This window comes from Scyliorhinus torazame, chromosome 19 (genome assembly GCF_047496885.1).
Source record: "Scyliorhinus torazame isolate Kashiwa2021f chromosome 19, sScyTor2.1, whole genome shotgun sequence".
NCBI classification, from domain to species: Eukaryota; Metazoa; Chordata; class Chondrichthyes; order Carcharhiniformes; family Scyliorhinidae; genus Scyliorhinus; species Scyliorhinus torazame.
This window is the reverse complement of record NC_092725.1, coordinates 115424150-115440736: the sequence shown is the minus strand read 5'-3', so window position 1 is coordinate 115440736 and position 16587 is coordinate 115424150. Positions and strand designations below refer to the sequence as shown.

Here is a 16587-nt window from a genome sequence, read left to right as displayed (position 1 = left end):
GGAGGTGAGCACCACTGACTCCACTAAGCACCAGGGAGTTCAAGGGGACAGAGGCTGCTGTGCAGCTCTGGAATGAAGGGTGGGGGATTCTGGAATGGGGGTCGCGATCGGTGTGGGGAGTCCTGAGGTTTGCTGTCTGTATTGTTTAAAAGCACTTCTAGAGCTGTGTTCACCTGTTGTCTGTGGCATGGTTGTATGGTGCGGCTGAGGGTCACATGGGGTGGGGGGGTCGGTTGTGAGAGAGTCACGGAGCCGGGCCTAATGTGCTGGGTAGATGTGACCCAAAAGAGAAGGCACGGAGCGCAGCCTAGGGAGTGGGGGCGGACACAAACTCTGGAGTACCTGTCCGGGAGTCTTAAGTGTAGAGGCATGACCGCAACGAGACCTGAGAATGATACAGCCTGAATAAGAAGGGTGCCTATTAGCTCTGCCTACCCCTGAAGCACAAAGGAATTGTGCCCTCGAGCATTCCTGAGAGTCATGCTCATCAAACTAATTGGCCATCAAGAGTTAACCCATAACAAAGTCAGCTTCCCACTTTCTCAAATTCTGGGAATAAGATGAGTACTCTGGGTTCAGGGCTCAATGTTTCATTGCACAAGATCTGTGCTAGCTCCTAACATCTGCTAGTCAGGATCCATTAACCCCCGGTGCTATAGAGCATCCAGGAGGGAAGAACCAGGCGGGAGCCTAAAGATGACAATGATTGGGTAAGGGCATAGGCTGGGCCAATGCTGTAATGGACATGGGAGTGGGAGGGCATCTGAGCTGTGAGTGAGCGGCAGCCACTGGCTAAGGTCTGGGACTGCTGGTTCCCGGTCCGGGAGGCCAATGGGCCAGGGTAGGTAATGATGGTGTCCGGCTGCACCAACAACCTGACCGTCTCTCTCATCCATCGCAGGAATCCGACCGATATCAGTATGGAGCCAGTGGGGCTGGCCATCCTACTTAGAACTGCTCTGGAGGAGCATAGATTCCAGCAGCAACGTGCGTCGGCACCCAGGGGAGACCCTGTGGCCGGAGACCGGAGGGCCACAGGGCAGGGTACAAAGGCGAAGATTAGAGTTTTGGCCAATGGTGGTATCATGACCGGTGCAGGCTTGGAGGGCCGAAGCACCAGGGAGTTCAAGGGGACAGAGGCTGCTGTGCAGAGGCTTGTTCCAGTGCTGTATTATTCTTTGTTCTTTTGTTCTTTGTTCAAGAGATTACAGATCCCGATTGTCCTTCACGGAGCTGGCAGACAACATGTGCCTCACCAGGTAGACTGTGTGGTATCTGTATCACATCCTTGTTGACTTGGCAGTTTGGAAGTAAAGGATCCGGCAGCCCTCAATTTATACGCTCTGGGTTAGTTCCAGGGCTTCATGGGTGACCTGTGTGGCATATCACAGGCATCTAGCCGTGTGCATGCATGAGGTCACAGATGCACTCTGTGCAAGGGCTTTGGACTTTATTCATGTTGACCTGGTCTAGGCCCCGCAAGACGAGAGGACTACGGGCTTTGTCATCTAGCGGAGCCTGTTTTAAACTATCAAAGTTATTACATCTACCCCATTGGTTCAAACGTCAGAGAAGCAAAGCAGTGCAGCTGTAAAGGGCCACGCAGCTTGTTTCTCTGCTGCAGCATTCTATGAGTTTTAAGAAGAAATATTTTTTTTTAGTTAAGGGGCAATTTAGCATGCTCAGTCCACCTAACCTGCACGTTGTGGGGCTGTGACCCAGGCAGACACGGGGAGAATGTGCAAACTCCACACAAAGAAGAAATAATGTTGATTAACATTTTCTTTTGTGATTGCGACATTGGGAAATAATGAAACGATCTCGAAAGTAATTTATCAAGTTATGTGAATAAAAAAATGTTCTTATTTAAACGGAGGAGTTCACTAGCAAATGTAATGGTTGAAACTGCCACTGTTTGACCTGCAATGCATGGAGTGTAAATTTATTTGGGAAATGATAAATGTGCTATTTAACATCTGTACAATGTAAATAAATATGAGTCTGTCACTTTTGATAGTGAATGGGTTATAATCCATTGTGCAATTCATCGTGCACCGAGTGCTTTGAGATGTTTTGCCGTCGTATGGTAATATATAACCCTGCAAAGTTATCAATAATTTGAGATGGAATTGATCTAACTGGCGTAGCTTGTCTTTTCTGGCCTGTTGCTTGTAGTTTGACGGATTTTCTAATTGTATTTTACAGCATTATTAGTGCTCACAATTTTGCATAATATTTATTGATTTTCCATTATTGTTTTGAAACAAATGAATCCGTGGTGGAATGAGTGAATGTATGTGGATGGGGTAGCAATCAAGCGGGCTGCTTTGTCCTGGATAGTGTCAAGCTTCTTTTCTTTTTAAAAGAGTATCCAATTTTTTTTTTTTTACAATTAAGGGGCAATTTAGCGTGGCCAATCCACCTAGACTGCACATCTTTGGGTTGTGGGGGTGAGACCCACGCAAACACAGGGAGAATGTGCAAACTCCACACGGACAGTGACCCAGGATCGGGATCGAACCCGTGTGCTCAGCGCCGTGAGGCAGCAGTGTTATCATTGTGCCACCGCATCAAGCTTCTTGAGTGTTGTTGGAGCTGCACTCATCCAGGTAATGGGGAGTATTCCATCACATTCCTGACCTGTGCCTTGTAGATGGTGGACGGACGTTGGGGTGCCAGTAGGTGAGTTACTCTCCGCAGGATTCTTAGCCTTTAACCTGCTCTGGTAGACACATTATATTCATATGGCTTATCCAGTTCAGTTTCTGGTCAATGGTAACCCCCAGATTGTTTATTGTGGGAGATTCAGCAATGGTAGTGCCATTGAATGTCAAGGGGTGATGATTAGATCCTCTCTTGTTGGAGATGGTCATTGCCTAGCACTTGTGTGGCGCAAATGATACTTGCCACTTGTCAACCAAAGCCTGGATATAGTCCAGGACTTTCCGCATTTGGACATGGGCTGCTTCATTATCATAGAATTTACAGCGCAGAAGGAGGCCATTCGGCCCATCGAGTCTGCACTGGACCTTGGAAAGAGCACCCTACTTTAGCCCATGCCTCCACCCGGTCCCCATAATCTCACCCAGCTGCCTTTGATTGTCTTGGAGGGGCACAGACCAAGCTTGATTGGAAGGGACTGGTTACAGTGAATTAAACCAAACGGGATGAAAAACTTTAAAATGTCAAACAGCGTTTTTCACGATGCCCTGCCAAGATACGAGGATGTGTTCCACAATGAGTTGGAATGGATCAAGGAGGTGAAGGACAACACTTGCGTCAATCCAGGCTCAACGACTAACCTTTTTAGGGACAGACCAGTTCCTTACGCCTTGTGTCAAAAGGTTGAAGCTGAGCTAAAGCGATTAGAGGAGCTTGGAATAGTTAAACCAGTGCAATTTTCCAAGTGGGCAGCCGCCATCGTCCCCTTCTGTAGCCAGGCCGATCAATAAGAATCTGTGGGGACTATAAGCTAACAATAAACCAGGTTTCCCAGGTGGATAAGTACCCAATGCCCTGAATCAAGGATCTCTACGCCAAGCTGGCGGGAGCAGCACGGTAGCATTGTGGATAGCACAATTGCTTCACAGCTCCAGGGTCCCAGGTTCGATTCCGGCTTGGGTCACTGTCTGTGCGGAGCCTGCACATCCTCCTTGTGTGTGCATGGGTTTCCTCCGGGTGCTCCGGTTTCCTCCCACAGTCCAAAGATGTGCAGGTTAGGTGGATTAGCCATGATAAATTGCCCTTAGTGTCCAAAATTGCCCTTCGTGTTGGGTGGGGTTACTGGGTTATGGGGATAGGGTGGAGGTGTTGACCTTGGGTAGGGTGCTCTTTCCAAGAGCCGGTGCAGACTCGATGGGCCGAATGGCCTCCTTCTGCACTGTAAATTCTATGATAAAGCTGGGCCTCAGCCATGCGTACCTGCAGTTGGAAGAGTCCCAAAGGTTCACCATGATTAATACACAAAAGGGCCTATTTCAGTACACGTGCCTACCTTTCGGCATTCCCTCAACCTGCGCTATTTTCCAGCGCACTACGGGAAAACCCCTTCAGGGTATCCCCGAAGTGATGGTCTACCTAGATGATGGTTTGCCTTGTGATGGTCTACCTAGATGATGACTTAGACACTGAAACCACACATGAGGAGCACATGTTAAGTTTGGAAGAGGTACTAAAGCGATTCAGAAGCGGGAGTCTGCCTTAAACATGAGAAATGTAACTTCTAGGCTACAGAAGTCACGGACTTGCGATTCCAAGTGGATGCCACAGGTCTGCACCCACTCAAAGGAAAAGTCAAAGCCACACGAGAGGTCCCAGCAACCACATGAGGATTCAAGGGACGGTAACCCCCTATTCTAAAACAAATGGGTTCCAACTAGTTCCGCCGCCACTCCTGTGGCTCTTCCAGAGTGGAGGGGGTCGGGAATTTCAGAATCCGCCCCGCCTGTAATCCAGGTAGAAGCTGGTGAGGTAAGCAGCCCTACCGAGGAGGCGGAGTCACCTTAACCGTCGCCATTGATCAGAAACTGAAATGGACCAACCAGATAAAATATAGAGACTATGAAAACAGGTCAGAGGCTGGAAATTCTGTGGTGCGTAACTCACCTCCTGACTCCCCAAAGTCTATCCACCATCTAGAAGGTACAAGTCAGCAGTGTGATGAAATGCTCTCCCCTTGCCTGGATGAGTGCAGCTCCAACTACATTCGCAGACATTGACACCATCTAAAGCAGCCAATCAGCACGCCATCCCCTACCTTTAGCGTTCACTCCCTCCACTACCAATGCACAGCGACAGCAATGTGTGCCATCTGCAAGATGCACTGCAACAACTCACCAAGACTCCTTCGACAGTACCTTACAAACCTACGACCTCTACCACTTTGAAGGACAAGAGCAGCAGATCCATGGGAACACCCACTCCCTCCTGCAAGTTCCCATCCAAGCCACACCCTGACTTGAAATTAAATTATTGTTCTTTCATTGTCCTTGAGTCAAAACCTAAGCAGTGCTGTGTGCGTACAGTAGTTCAAGAAGGTGGCTCACCACCATGTGGGCAATTAATGATGGGCAATAAATGCTGGCCTAGCCAGTGATGCCCACATCCTTTGAAATATTTTTTAAAAATCTGTAACTTGCACTCTGCTGAAATGAAATGAATGAAAATGAAAATCGCTTATTGTCACGAGTAGGCTTCAATGATGTTACTGTGAAAAGCCCCTAGTCGCCACATTCCGGCGCCTGTTCGGGGAGGCTGTTACGGGAATTGAACCGTGCTACTGGCCTGCCTTGGTCTGCTTTCAAAGCCAGCGATTTAGCCCTGTGCTAAACAGCCCCTGCTCTATAGTTCATGGGATACTAGTATCCCAAACAGTTACTTCAATTTTTATTGGCTCTTAAATATTGGCCTACTCATAAGAATGGGAATCTTTCAGCCTGCAAAGAAAGTACAAACCATTAAGAATGCTCTAACATCACAAAAGTATGTTTATTTAGGGGTTGGCTTAGCAGAGTGGGCTAAACAGCTGGTTTGTGATGCAGAACAAGGCCAGCAGCGCGGGTTCAATTCCCGTACCAGCCTCCCCAAACAGGCGCCGAATGTGGCGACTAGGGGCTTTTCGTAGTAACTTCATTTGAAGCCTATTTGTGACGATAAGTGATTTTCATTTCATTTTCATTTATAATTATCTACCTTGGAGAACATTTTAGAATAAATTTTTATTATAATGTCCAGTGCTTTTGCACACCACAGCCAGAATTCTCCGGCCGCTGGGATTCCCTGTTCCCGCTGGTAGCACACTCCCACCCATGGATTTCCCATTGGCGTGCGGTGGCTTCAATGGGAAATCCCATTGACAATTCTGCCACTAGCGAACCGCGTGCTGCTGAGAAACACGCGGCTGGGGAAGCGGAGCATCCAGCTCCACATTGCCACAGAATGAGCTGTCTACTTACTTCACAAAGGCCACATATTGAAGTGCCAAAGTTTATTAGCGCTGTTGATGAAGTTCCCTGTCCATGGGGAAACAGATACACTGGAAAGAAAAAGGAAAAGTAGAACAAATAATCCTCTGAGCAATAATGTAACATTTACTTCCATTTTGTTTCAATGAAGGTCACCGATATGATGCTTCAAGATAATTTGTATCCTGCTTGGGGAAGGACTGCTCGAGCTTTCTGGAGAAAGGGATATAACAGGATTGTCTTGTTCTGGTAAGACTGAACTGTCTTATTTTATAATCACTATCATCCTGATTCAACAGGGACTATAGTTGATAAGTCTCCATGACCTGGACTTATGCGTTCCAGGTTGTTTAAAGAGTTTGCTATAGGGACAGTGGATGCATTGGTGATCACCTTCCAAAATCCTATTGATTCTAGAGTGAGCAAATGTCACCCTAATATTTAAGAAGGAAGAGAGAAAGAAAACCGAGAACTCCACTCCCGCGCCGGTTGGGAGAATCGCCTGGGCCGCCAAAATTTCCAAAACCTAACAAGGTTAGGAGGGGTTACGGGGATAGGGGGAAGTGAGGGCTTAAGTGGGTCGGTGCAGACTCGATGGGCTGAATGGCTTCCTTCTGCACTGTATGTTCTATGTAACTACAGACCTGTTAGCCTGACGTCAATAATAGGGGAAATGCTAGAATCCCATCATAAAGGATGTGATAAATGAACACTTGGACAGCCCTGATCTGATTGGGTACAGTCAGCATGGATTTATGAATGGGAAATCATGTTTGACAATTTGTTGGAGGTTTTGAGGATTTTACTAACAAAAATGACAAACGAGAGTCGATAGATGTGTATATTTGGATTTCCAGAAGGCTTTTGATAACGTCCCACATAGTAAAACAAAAGAACAAGGGTTATATACTGACATGTATTAGGGATTGGCCAACAGGCAGCACGAGTCGGAATAAACTGGTCACTCTCTTTGCAGATGGAATATAATGTGGCAAAATGTGAGGCAATCCACTTTGGTAGAAGGAACAGATGTGCAGAATATTTCCTAAATGGTAAGAAATTAGAAAGTGTAGGGCCTTATCCATAAGTCACTGAAGGCAAGCATGCAGGTGCAACAAGCTATTAGGGAGGTGAATGGAATGTTCGTCTTTATCACAAGAGGATTTAAGTACAGGAGGAGTGAATTCTTGCTTTAATTGTATAGAAGCTTGGTTATACCACACCTGGAGTTTTTAAATTTGTTTTATGCAATAATTCTTTGTCTCAATAGTACAAACCCTAAATTATTGTACAGGTATAGCCACTCTTTATACCACAACAGTATTTATTTTTACAGAGGATTTACAATCATGGAAACTAAGTTTGACACGTTGATTTGCTAATTTAGATTGTAGTCCCGGAAGATGAATTTGAGCTTAATAACAATGGACTAAAATTAACTTCGATGCTAAACTCTATTTGATGTTGTAAAATTGATCTCAATCACATAGATTTACACTGCAGCAAATTCGGTCAGTTTTGCTGGTAGGAATATTTGATCTTTTAATTTGAAAAGACAAGCAATAAAAGCCAAAGTCTGTATGATAAATGAATAATTAGTTGGAAGCTGCAGACGTTGGTTTATGTTGCATCTGTTTTGGGTGGAAAGTGAAAACTGGGATGGGGGAAAAACAATATTCAGCCATCCATTCCCATGTCTAAACACCCCAGAGAATACCCACTGTCCATTTGGAAACCAGCACCAGCAATATCAGTGTTCCTGTGTGTAGTGTTAGGCCAATTACCGAATGATAGAATGGTTGCAACACAGGAGGAAGCTATTCAGCCTGTCGTACCTGTGCCAGCTCTCTTGTGAGAACAACTCACCTAGTGCTACTCCCAGACCCTTTTCCCCCTGGCCCTGTAATTGCTTTCTCTTCCGATAATGATCTAATTCTTTTTTGAGGTCCTTGATTGAATCTGTCTCCACCACAATGTCAGGCAGTCTGTTTAAGATCCTGATAACTCACTGCACAAAAAGATTTTCCCTCCCATGTGCCGTCTTTGCTACTTTTGCCAGTCAGCTTCATCTGCTTTTGACCTTTCCACCAACGGGAACAGTGGGCGGGATACTCCACTCCCGCGCCGGAGTGCCCACGCTGTCGTGAACGCCGTCGAGGTTCACGGCGGCGCGCAACGGCCCCTATCCCGACCGATTCCGGGCCCGATAATGGGCGAGGAGCGGGGCCCCGTCATCTACACGCGCCAGGCCTTGTCGCCACGTAAAGTCGGCGCTGCATATATGACGCGGCCGGCGCCGCATAACTGGCGTCACCCGCGGATGCGTGGGTTGGCCGGCGCCAACCCGCACATGCGTGGTTACCGTCCTCTCCGAGTCCGCCCCGCAAGAAGATGGCGGACGGATCTTGCGAGGCCATGGAAGGAAGGAAGGAGGTCCTCCTTCAGAGAGGATGGCCCGACGATCGGTGGGCACCGATCGCGGGCCATCCCACATTTGAGGTAACCCCCGGTGCGGGGTCCCCCCTCCCTCCCCCACAAGCCGCGTTCCCGCGCTGTTCCCGACGGCGGCGACCAGGTGTGGACGGCGCCGGGGGGAACCCGCCGTTTTGGGCTGGCCGCTCGGCCCATCCGGGCCTGAGAATAGCGGGGGTGCCGGAGAATCACCATTTTGGGTGTCTCGGGCGATTCTCCGGCCTGCTGCCTGCGGAACTCGACGGGGCCATTCCCGCCGCTTGGGAGAATCGCGGGAGGGCGTCGGACTGGCGACGCGGGAAATTTTGGCGGCCCAGGCGATTCTCCCAACCGGCGCGGGAGTGGAGAATCTCGCCCAGTTTCTCTCAAGCTCCTCTGTCGGGACCCTCACAATTTTGGATGCCTCTATCAAATCTCCTCTTAATTTTCTCTTCTCTAAGGAGAATAGCTCCAGCTTTTATCCAAGTAATTGAAGCTTAATGTTAATATGAAACATTGCTTAATGATGCCTAACATTGTCCCAACCTTGATATTACATAGGAACATAGGAATTAGGAGCAGATGCAGGCAATTCAGCCCTTTGAGCTTGCTCCGCCATTCAACCAGATCATGGCTGATCTTTCAAATCCACCTCCCCATCTGTTGCCCATATCTCTTTCACCCATTTTTTAATCAAATTTATATCTATTTCTTTCTTGAAAACATTAAGAAAGATACAAAATGACTACGTTGTGGACGAGAGCTGATCTCCTGTGGCATCAATGCTAGAAGCCAAATCCAAGTGTAGTCTTCAGGTGAAGTCAGGAGATCATTCAAACCAGGGCAAGCAGACCATTTTAAAGCTGTACATTATGTTCATGTTTATAATGAAAATTGTCAATGCAAACATGCTCTGCTGCAACTATACCCTCCAGCCAGTGCTGCTGTGGTGCCGCCACTGACAACACCATCAAATGTAGCCTGATGAATTTATATAGCACTTTTCGATCTGAATTTTGGACATAGAAACTAATACAGCAAAGGTTGACATGAAGTGTGCATAAATATTAATTTTTAAATCTTGATAAAATGTGCTGATTTTCTATTAATTGATTTCTTCAAAAAAGGATCCAAACTTGATTGGACCAAACAAACAAAAACAGGAAAATCTGGGAATGCTCAGTCCCGGTGGAGAGAGAAACCAAGCCGACACCCTGATCTGGGAACTTTCATCTGATGACTTGAAACGTCAAGTCTGTTTCTCCCTCCACAGATGCTGACAGATCTGTCGAGCATCTCCTGCATTTTCTGTTTTAAAATCATATTTCTAGTATCTGCTGCGTTTCCCTTTGGATTAAAAAAACATTTGATATAATAAATGTTTAATAATTTGGGCCTTATGAAATTGAGGACAGAGAAGTGACTGTTCCTAGTACAAAAATACTCTGCCAAACAACACACCTTAATAATCACGGCATCACAAAAAATAGTGTGTCGGTAGCTGGCCAGACCTCACAACATGGAATCCTTCCCAAAGCCTTGTCACCTCTCCCTGCTCTTTTATGATCCTCTTTAATACACAACTCTTTCATTAGACATTTGGTCACCACTTCGAACGTCTCCTTCGTCTGATTATACCTCTGTAAAACGCCTTGGGACATTTTTCTACATTAAATGCACTATATAAATGTAAGCTGTTATTATTTGCTCGGCAATTTAGTTAACAAGTGTAAGTTGACCATTGTGAAGCAGCTATACAAATTACTTTCTGGTAGGTATCAGTAACCAAATATTTAGAAAAAAGAATAGCATCTAATAATAGAAAAATATATGGAACTATTTGTTTCTATTTGGCAAAACATTTTACTAATGTGATTTGAGGTATGTATTGTTTTTCATGCTATCACTTCATTGTATTTGTCATTTTTATCCCCTTTCCCTAAATGATCACCGTGTGAGGTGCAGTGCCCACATTCTAGGACAGACGATGTGAACCAATCCTTCCCCAGTGCTGTTTTGAAAGCAGTATTGCTATGTCAACTCTTCCACAACTCCTATTGTCACGAGCTGTGATTTCTGTGTAAAATAAAGCCTTACTTAACACGCAATAGAATTCTCAAATCCCAGGATTTATTTTTTTACTGTTAGGCTGATTGATAGTTAAGGCCCCCTGAACAGCCTCAAACGCACTCAGTGACTGTTCGGGGGACCCTGCATCGGCAAGTGGGGAGCCCACCGAGAGCCACATTTCAGCCATGGCTGCTGATCCCCCGCCCGATAACCTCCCCCCTCCGACTATCTGTGAATGAGCCAAATTAGCTGCAAAAAGAGATGATAAATTCAAAATGAAGAGGCAATAACTTTGCCTCTCATTCACTCCTTTTCACAGTATGGTGAAAACTAGTGGGCTTTGTAAAGCATTTTCAGATGCTTATTATGGGCCTGAATATTGTGGCTTGTTAATCATCACTTTGCACCTGTTTTAGGGTCTCCCCAAATCTGTGCTTGGCACATGCACATGCACATGTTCATCTCAATCTTTCTAGCTTTAGAGTGGCCAAGCCAGTCAGCCTTACAGATCGCTGGCAACTACAAGGAATATATCTCCTGCCTTCATAACAGCACTGCTAACCACTGCAGTTTGCAACTATTCTGGTTTGTAGAATCATAGAATACCTACAGTGCAGAAGGAGGCTATTAGGCCCATCGAGTCTGCACCCATTTTCCGAAAGAGCACCCTACCCCGCCCTAACCCCGTAACCGTGCAACCCAATTAACATTTGACACTAAGTGGCAATTTAGCATGGTCAGTGCACCTAACCTGCACATCTTTGGACTGTGGGAGGAAGCCGGAGCACCTGAAGGAAACCTGCGCAGACACGGGGAGAATGTGCAAACTCCACACAGACAGTCACCCGAGGTCAGAATTGGACTTGGGTCCCTGGCACTGAGAGACAACAGTGCGAACCACTGTGCCACATGCCGCCCTACATGTTGCTTTACTATTGCAGATTAGATTTCAATCCCTTTCAAATGTAGACATGTATAAAGTTAATACAGAGTTCTTGCCTATTTACTGAAAATACCAACATTGACAGTATTTCACTATTCTTGGCAGGAGAGTCATAACCAGTGGTTGGTGACCTGGCTCATCTCTTTAAACTAAATTTCAAGGTGCTTCCTTGATGAAGTGATCAAAATAGGTCCAGACTTAATCCAAGTAAATTTAATCATTTAATGTGCTTTAAATTTTTGACCCAGAACAAAAGAAACAGTCTTTCATTGTCTTTTGCTTATATATTGAAGTTACACATCTGAAATATGATTAACACTCTCAAAGTGTATTATATAGTCGAAGAAAAGCCAATTAGGTGCAAGTGCTTCACTTCACAGATACATCCAAGTGGCAACAACTTTTTAATAGCCCGCAGATGAGTACGAGATGCGCAATTTTAAAGAAGATAATGATTACTTTACACTATTGCGATATTAGTCACAGTAGAGGGACCACCTTTCCACCCTCATTTTCATTTGAAGCACATTGGCCTAAATCTTCCAAACTGACTCAGTATAGGAAACCTCAGAGGTATCAGCGCAGAGAATCTGCTCAGAAATCATACCCTCTTATTATAACACTAGCTGCTGTATTCTGATAAATAGTTGAAATGACCCAAAGCTGCTTTGAAAAGCTACGGTAAGAGGGTAAAGTGGGTATGGGGTAGGATGTGAAATAAGTGGGTAAGGGTGTTGGATGGCAGCTGGAAGTGAGTACGAAGTTGAGGTTGGTTTTGAGGGTGATTGGGTGGAGTCGAAGGTGAGGGAGATGAGTAGGAGTTGGGAGGTGTTGAGAGAGGGGTCGCGGGGGTCTATGTGAGTGATGGGGGTTTGGGGAGATGGAGGGGGTCAGTCCTCTAGCAACCCAGGAGTGAGACTGGGATTTTTCTGTCCACCATTTCCTGGTAAGTATCCAGATAAGTAAGTTGGAATTCTTTGAAGTCTCCGACTTTTTAACTGAGAGTTGGTGACAAATTCAGGGGGTCCCGGGGACAATGGGGATTTCCCATTGGAAATTCATACTCCCCAGGCAATTCCGATGGATTTATTGCATTGTGATTATCTCAGGAGTACTATTTAGAGACCAGAAGGTATGGACCATTGTCTCAAGACATAGCCTAGATCAAAAAATTCCTGATCAGTCCTATGGATAAATTGTGAAATTTAGTGAATGAAATTTTGAGGTAAAATTTATACTGGGATGCAGCATTGACACAACCATTAATATAATGCATAGAGATGCAAAGAGAAAGGTTTGATAATTATTGGAATACAGGATGTTTCAGATATTCCACAAAATGACTTTGGCCCTTGTAGGTTCCCATAGCAACACTTTTCACCGAGGGAAAGTGAGTGGAAGAGAAGTGAGAGCCAGTTCAACCAGCTGGAGAAGTGACAGAAGAGACTGGTTGTGTTATTGCTCAAGGCTGCTGTTGAAGAATAATGTTTGAACAGTTTTGTCTAAAAATATTTTGAAATATCCTTGTAAGGATATTAGTAACTGTTGTGGTACAAAAGATTCGGACCAATTTGTAGAATGAGCTGGTGATGGGTGAATTGTGCTTGAGGTTGTTTCGGTGTTACTGAAATACAAGGCAAGGGACAGCCAGCCTCCTCACACAGGTACTTCCTGATGGCATGTATCAGGCTAAAGCCAGATTAGTGGTCTGGTTTTGAAGAAAAATTTGGTGATTAAGATGTCAGAGGTTCTGAGAGCAAATAAACATTAGAGAAATGTGCACTTAAATTTCCAGCCTTGGGTGATCTAGAGATATGAAGTCAGTCATTTTTATGCTCCACATGTTAATCTTCCACACAGATATTCTAGTACAGCAGGGTTTATCATATTCTTGGTGGGGAAAAAAATAACAAATCTCCAGTGGCATTAGAAGCGAAGAGAATAGAAAGGGTAATTAAAAGTACCTTAGTTACAGAAACACTAAGTTATAGAAGTGGTAGATATGAGATTTTACTTTTTTAAACAAATTTAGAGTACCCAATTATTTTTTTTCCAATTAAGGGGCAATTTAGCATGGCCAATCCACTTAACCTGAACATCTTTGGGTTGTGGGTGTGAAACACATGCAAACATGGGTAGAATGTGCAAACTCCACATGTACCGTGACCTAGGGCCGGGGTCCTCAGTGCAGTAGGCAGCACTGCTATCCACTGGGCCATGTGCTGCCCCGATATGAGATTTTACTAAACAAACATTCTATACAAGGGGCATTCTGAGAAAGGTTTGCCCATTGAATGTTGTGTGGCTGAACATTCTCAATGGGATAATGTACATTCAACAAAGGGTGTGACTGAGAAAAAGTCAAGGACCGTGCTAGCCTAAAAGAAACATTGGAGAACATAGATCGCAAAGATAAAATAGGTAGATGAAGGTCACCAGTTGTTGGACTGTTTTATGAAAAGGAATGCTTGCCTGAAAAAATTGCTGGAGGCCAAGGAAGAGGATGTCTTGCATTATAATAGGTTCTGAAGTTACGATCCCCTGGGCTAGTGCGCTGTCAATTCCAGCCCAACTTGACTTGGAGTCGCAACACAATTGAAATAAACAAATAATTCTTAGAAAAACACCCCTCTTTTGGTCCTTGGCTGCCCAATAACTACAGTCACCAGGTTTGTAAATTTAAACTCAATTAATTTTTATTAATAACAATAACTATAATTAAATATGCAGCCAATACAAATGGTTATCTATTATCTAATTCATAATCCAGCCCCCTCTTGAATTCATCCCAACCCTTTACTTAGAGTACTCAGCACTTTTTTTCCAATTAAGGGGCAAATTAGCATGGCCTAACCTGCACATCTTGAGTTGAGTTGTGGGAGATGAAACCCACGTCGACACGGGGAGAATGTGCAAACTCCACACGGACTGTGACCCAGGCCTAACATCCATGGATCAAAAATGATAACGGCAAAATAAAAGAAACGGGAAATAAAGGAATCAACAGGAAGGGTCCTTAGTGGGGAAATATGGAAAATAATATTTTCTCTTTGATTTTTTTGAAATTATTTGAGTGTGTCCTAAAAATGTTTTAACAAAGAAAGGGGAGGGGAATCTGTTAATAGTATGCTAATTTTACGAGGATGCACAGGTGAAAGACCTTGTTTAATACATTACTTTGAGTGCGCAGAAATATGGGGCAGATGGGACACAGTGGGTGGGATTCTCTGGCCTCCCAGCCACGTGGTCCTCAGTGGTGGGAGGCGGCAGGATTCTCTGCTCCCACCGCTGTCAATAGAAATTCCCATTGAAACCACCCTGCGTTGCCAGACCAGAGAATCCCGCCGCCAGCGAATGGCCAGAGAATTCGGCCAGCGTGTGAGAGGAGAGCTATGAGACGGAACAAAGTTAACCAATCCTCTCAATAAAGAAAAGCTCTGAGTGTTGGTTTCTGCTTCACCTTAGATCCTGTCAACATGTGATTTGGATTTGATTTATTGTCACATGGACTGAGGTACAGTGAAAATTATTGTCCCGCATACAGTCCAGATACATCATTCCATACACGAGAAAACATAGGACATATATAAACACATTTGGGGCCTCAGTTTGGCATCTGCTCTGAATGATGGTACTCCTGAAAGTGCAGCGTTTTACATTGGAGTGTCATCTTACATTATTTGCTGATGCTGAAATGAAACCCGAGGACTTCTGACTGAGGGGTGAGAGCGTGGTCTTCTGATCTAATGATCATTGAGCTAAGGTTGACACTTTTATTTTCTTATTTCCTTTTGGCTACTTTTCTGAATCACCTAAAGTGATAAGAGTGCTTGGAGAAGATTTGAATTACATAGTCACTGTGCCCTTTGGGAAATCCGTGTGCGCACTTTGTTTTCACATTGGATTAATATCTCCGAAATGGTGATCTTCCTTCACATGACACTCATGATACCGATTGTAGAGAGAGTTAATTGATTTTAGTGGAAAGACACAGCACATATCTGTGTTGCAGAAAAAAAACTTGACAAAGTTTTTCATCTTGCACTCATCAGGACAATCACAAGAATACCAAGAATACCAGGGGAAACAACAACTTTATGTTTAATGAGAAGAAAGTGCTGATTAGTTGGCGAGTGGACCCTGATTGGTAGAGGCATTGCCCTGGTGAGTGCACCAGTTAGTGGTGACTGACAGTTAACTGCCAAGCATTAAATATATTTTATTCACCATTGCTCAAGTTCTGGACTACCAAACGATTATAATGTTTATTTTAATATTCGGATGTCACCATTGAGCTGTAAGACAGGGTATGTTTTGCTGTGCTGTGCTTTGTTTAGTTGCGTTTTGTGATATTGTGGCTATCTAGGTAGTGGCATGTCTGTCGCAAAGATTAGAATAATACTAGAAACTTGCTTGAAATAAATATATTTACAGTCTAGGAGGTAATATGCCGGGATCATAGCCTGCTCATATATAGACCTGTCTGATTTTAATTTGACTGATTTTAAGGAGGGATCTGTCACGTCACATGGAGGGAAGGTGGAAATCTACCTCTGTCACTCTGTAACGAGAAAAGCCAAGTTAAATCTTGGGCCGAATTCTTCTTTATTCTATAAACTGAACCTTTGATACTAAACATGGGGAGGAATGCAGAAAAAAACAGATGATTTAATCACAGAGAGGCGATGGACATGGTTAATGAACTGCAAATTGCTGAGAAGAAAAGTAAGAAATTGTTTAATGATGTAAAAGGCCAGCTCAGTGAGACACCAGAAACAAACAGAAAAATATGAAAATTATCAAGACTCCAGGAGAAAGATGAGAAGATGGGATAGGTTTGAAAACAGTCAAAAAAAACCTGCAGATGAAGTTAAAGAGTGTGCTTAACAGCTTCAAGCATCATCCACCATGTCAGATCCATCCAAATCCTATTTCTGGAAAAAGAGAATCAATCGTTAGTTAAATTGAAACAATTACTAAAGTGTAATCAGTGAGGCAGCAGGTGATCGATCACTATAACCATCTGATGGGGGTTTTCATTGCTTCAGACATAAAATGAGACCAAATAGGAGCAGCCGGTGTTTATTTTGTGTAAAGAATTTAAATGGCAATGTTCAGTCTGCCAGATTTTCTGGAGTCTGCCTTTATTACAGTGAATTC

The 16587-nt window shown here is 44.4% G+C and overlaps 1 protein-coding gene across 7 annotated transcripts in view; it reads left to right on the top strand.

Annotated features, from left to right (window-relative positions):
* The window catches only part of tmem117 (transmembrane protein 117), a 476044-nt gene that overhangs the window by 337230 nt on the left and 122227 nt on the right, over positions 1-16587 (top strand). For all 7 annotated transcript variants that reach the window (XM_072485068.1, XM_072485074.1, XM_072485069.1 and 4 more), the window contains one exon: positions 6115-6212. In XM_072485068.1, the coding sequence (XP_072341169.1) occupies positions 6115-6212 (98 nt within the window). The remainder of the gene's footprint in view (positions 1-6114; positions 6213-16587) is intronic.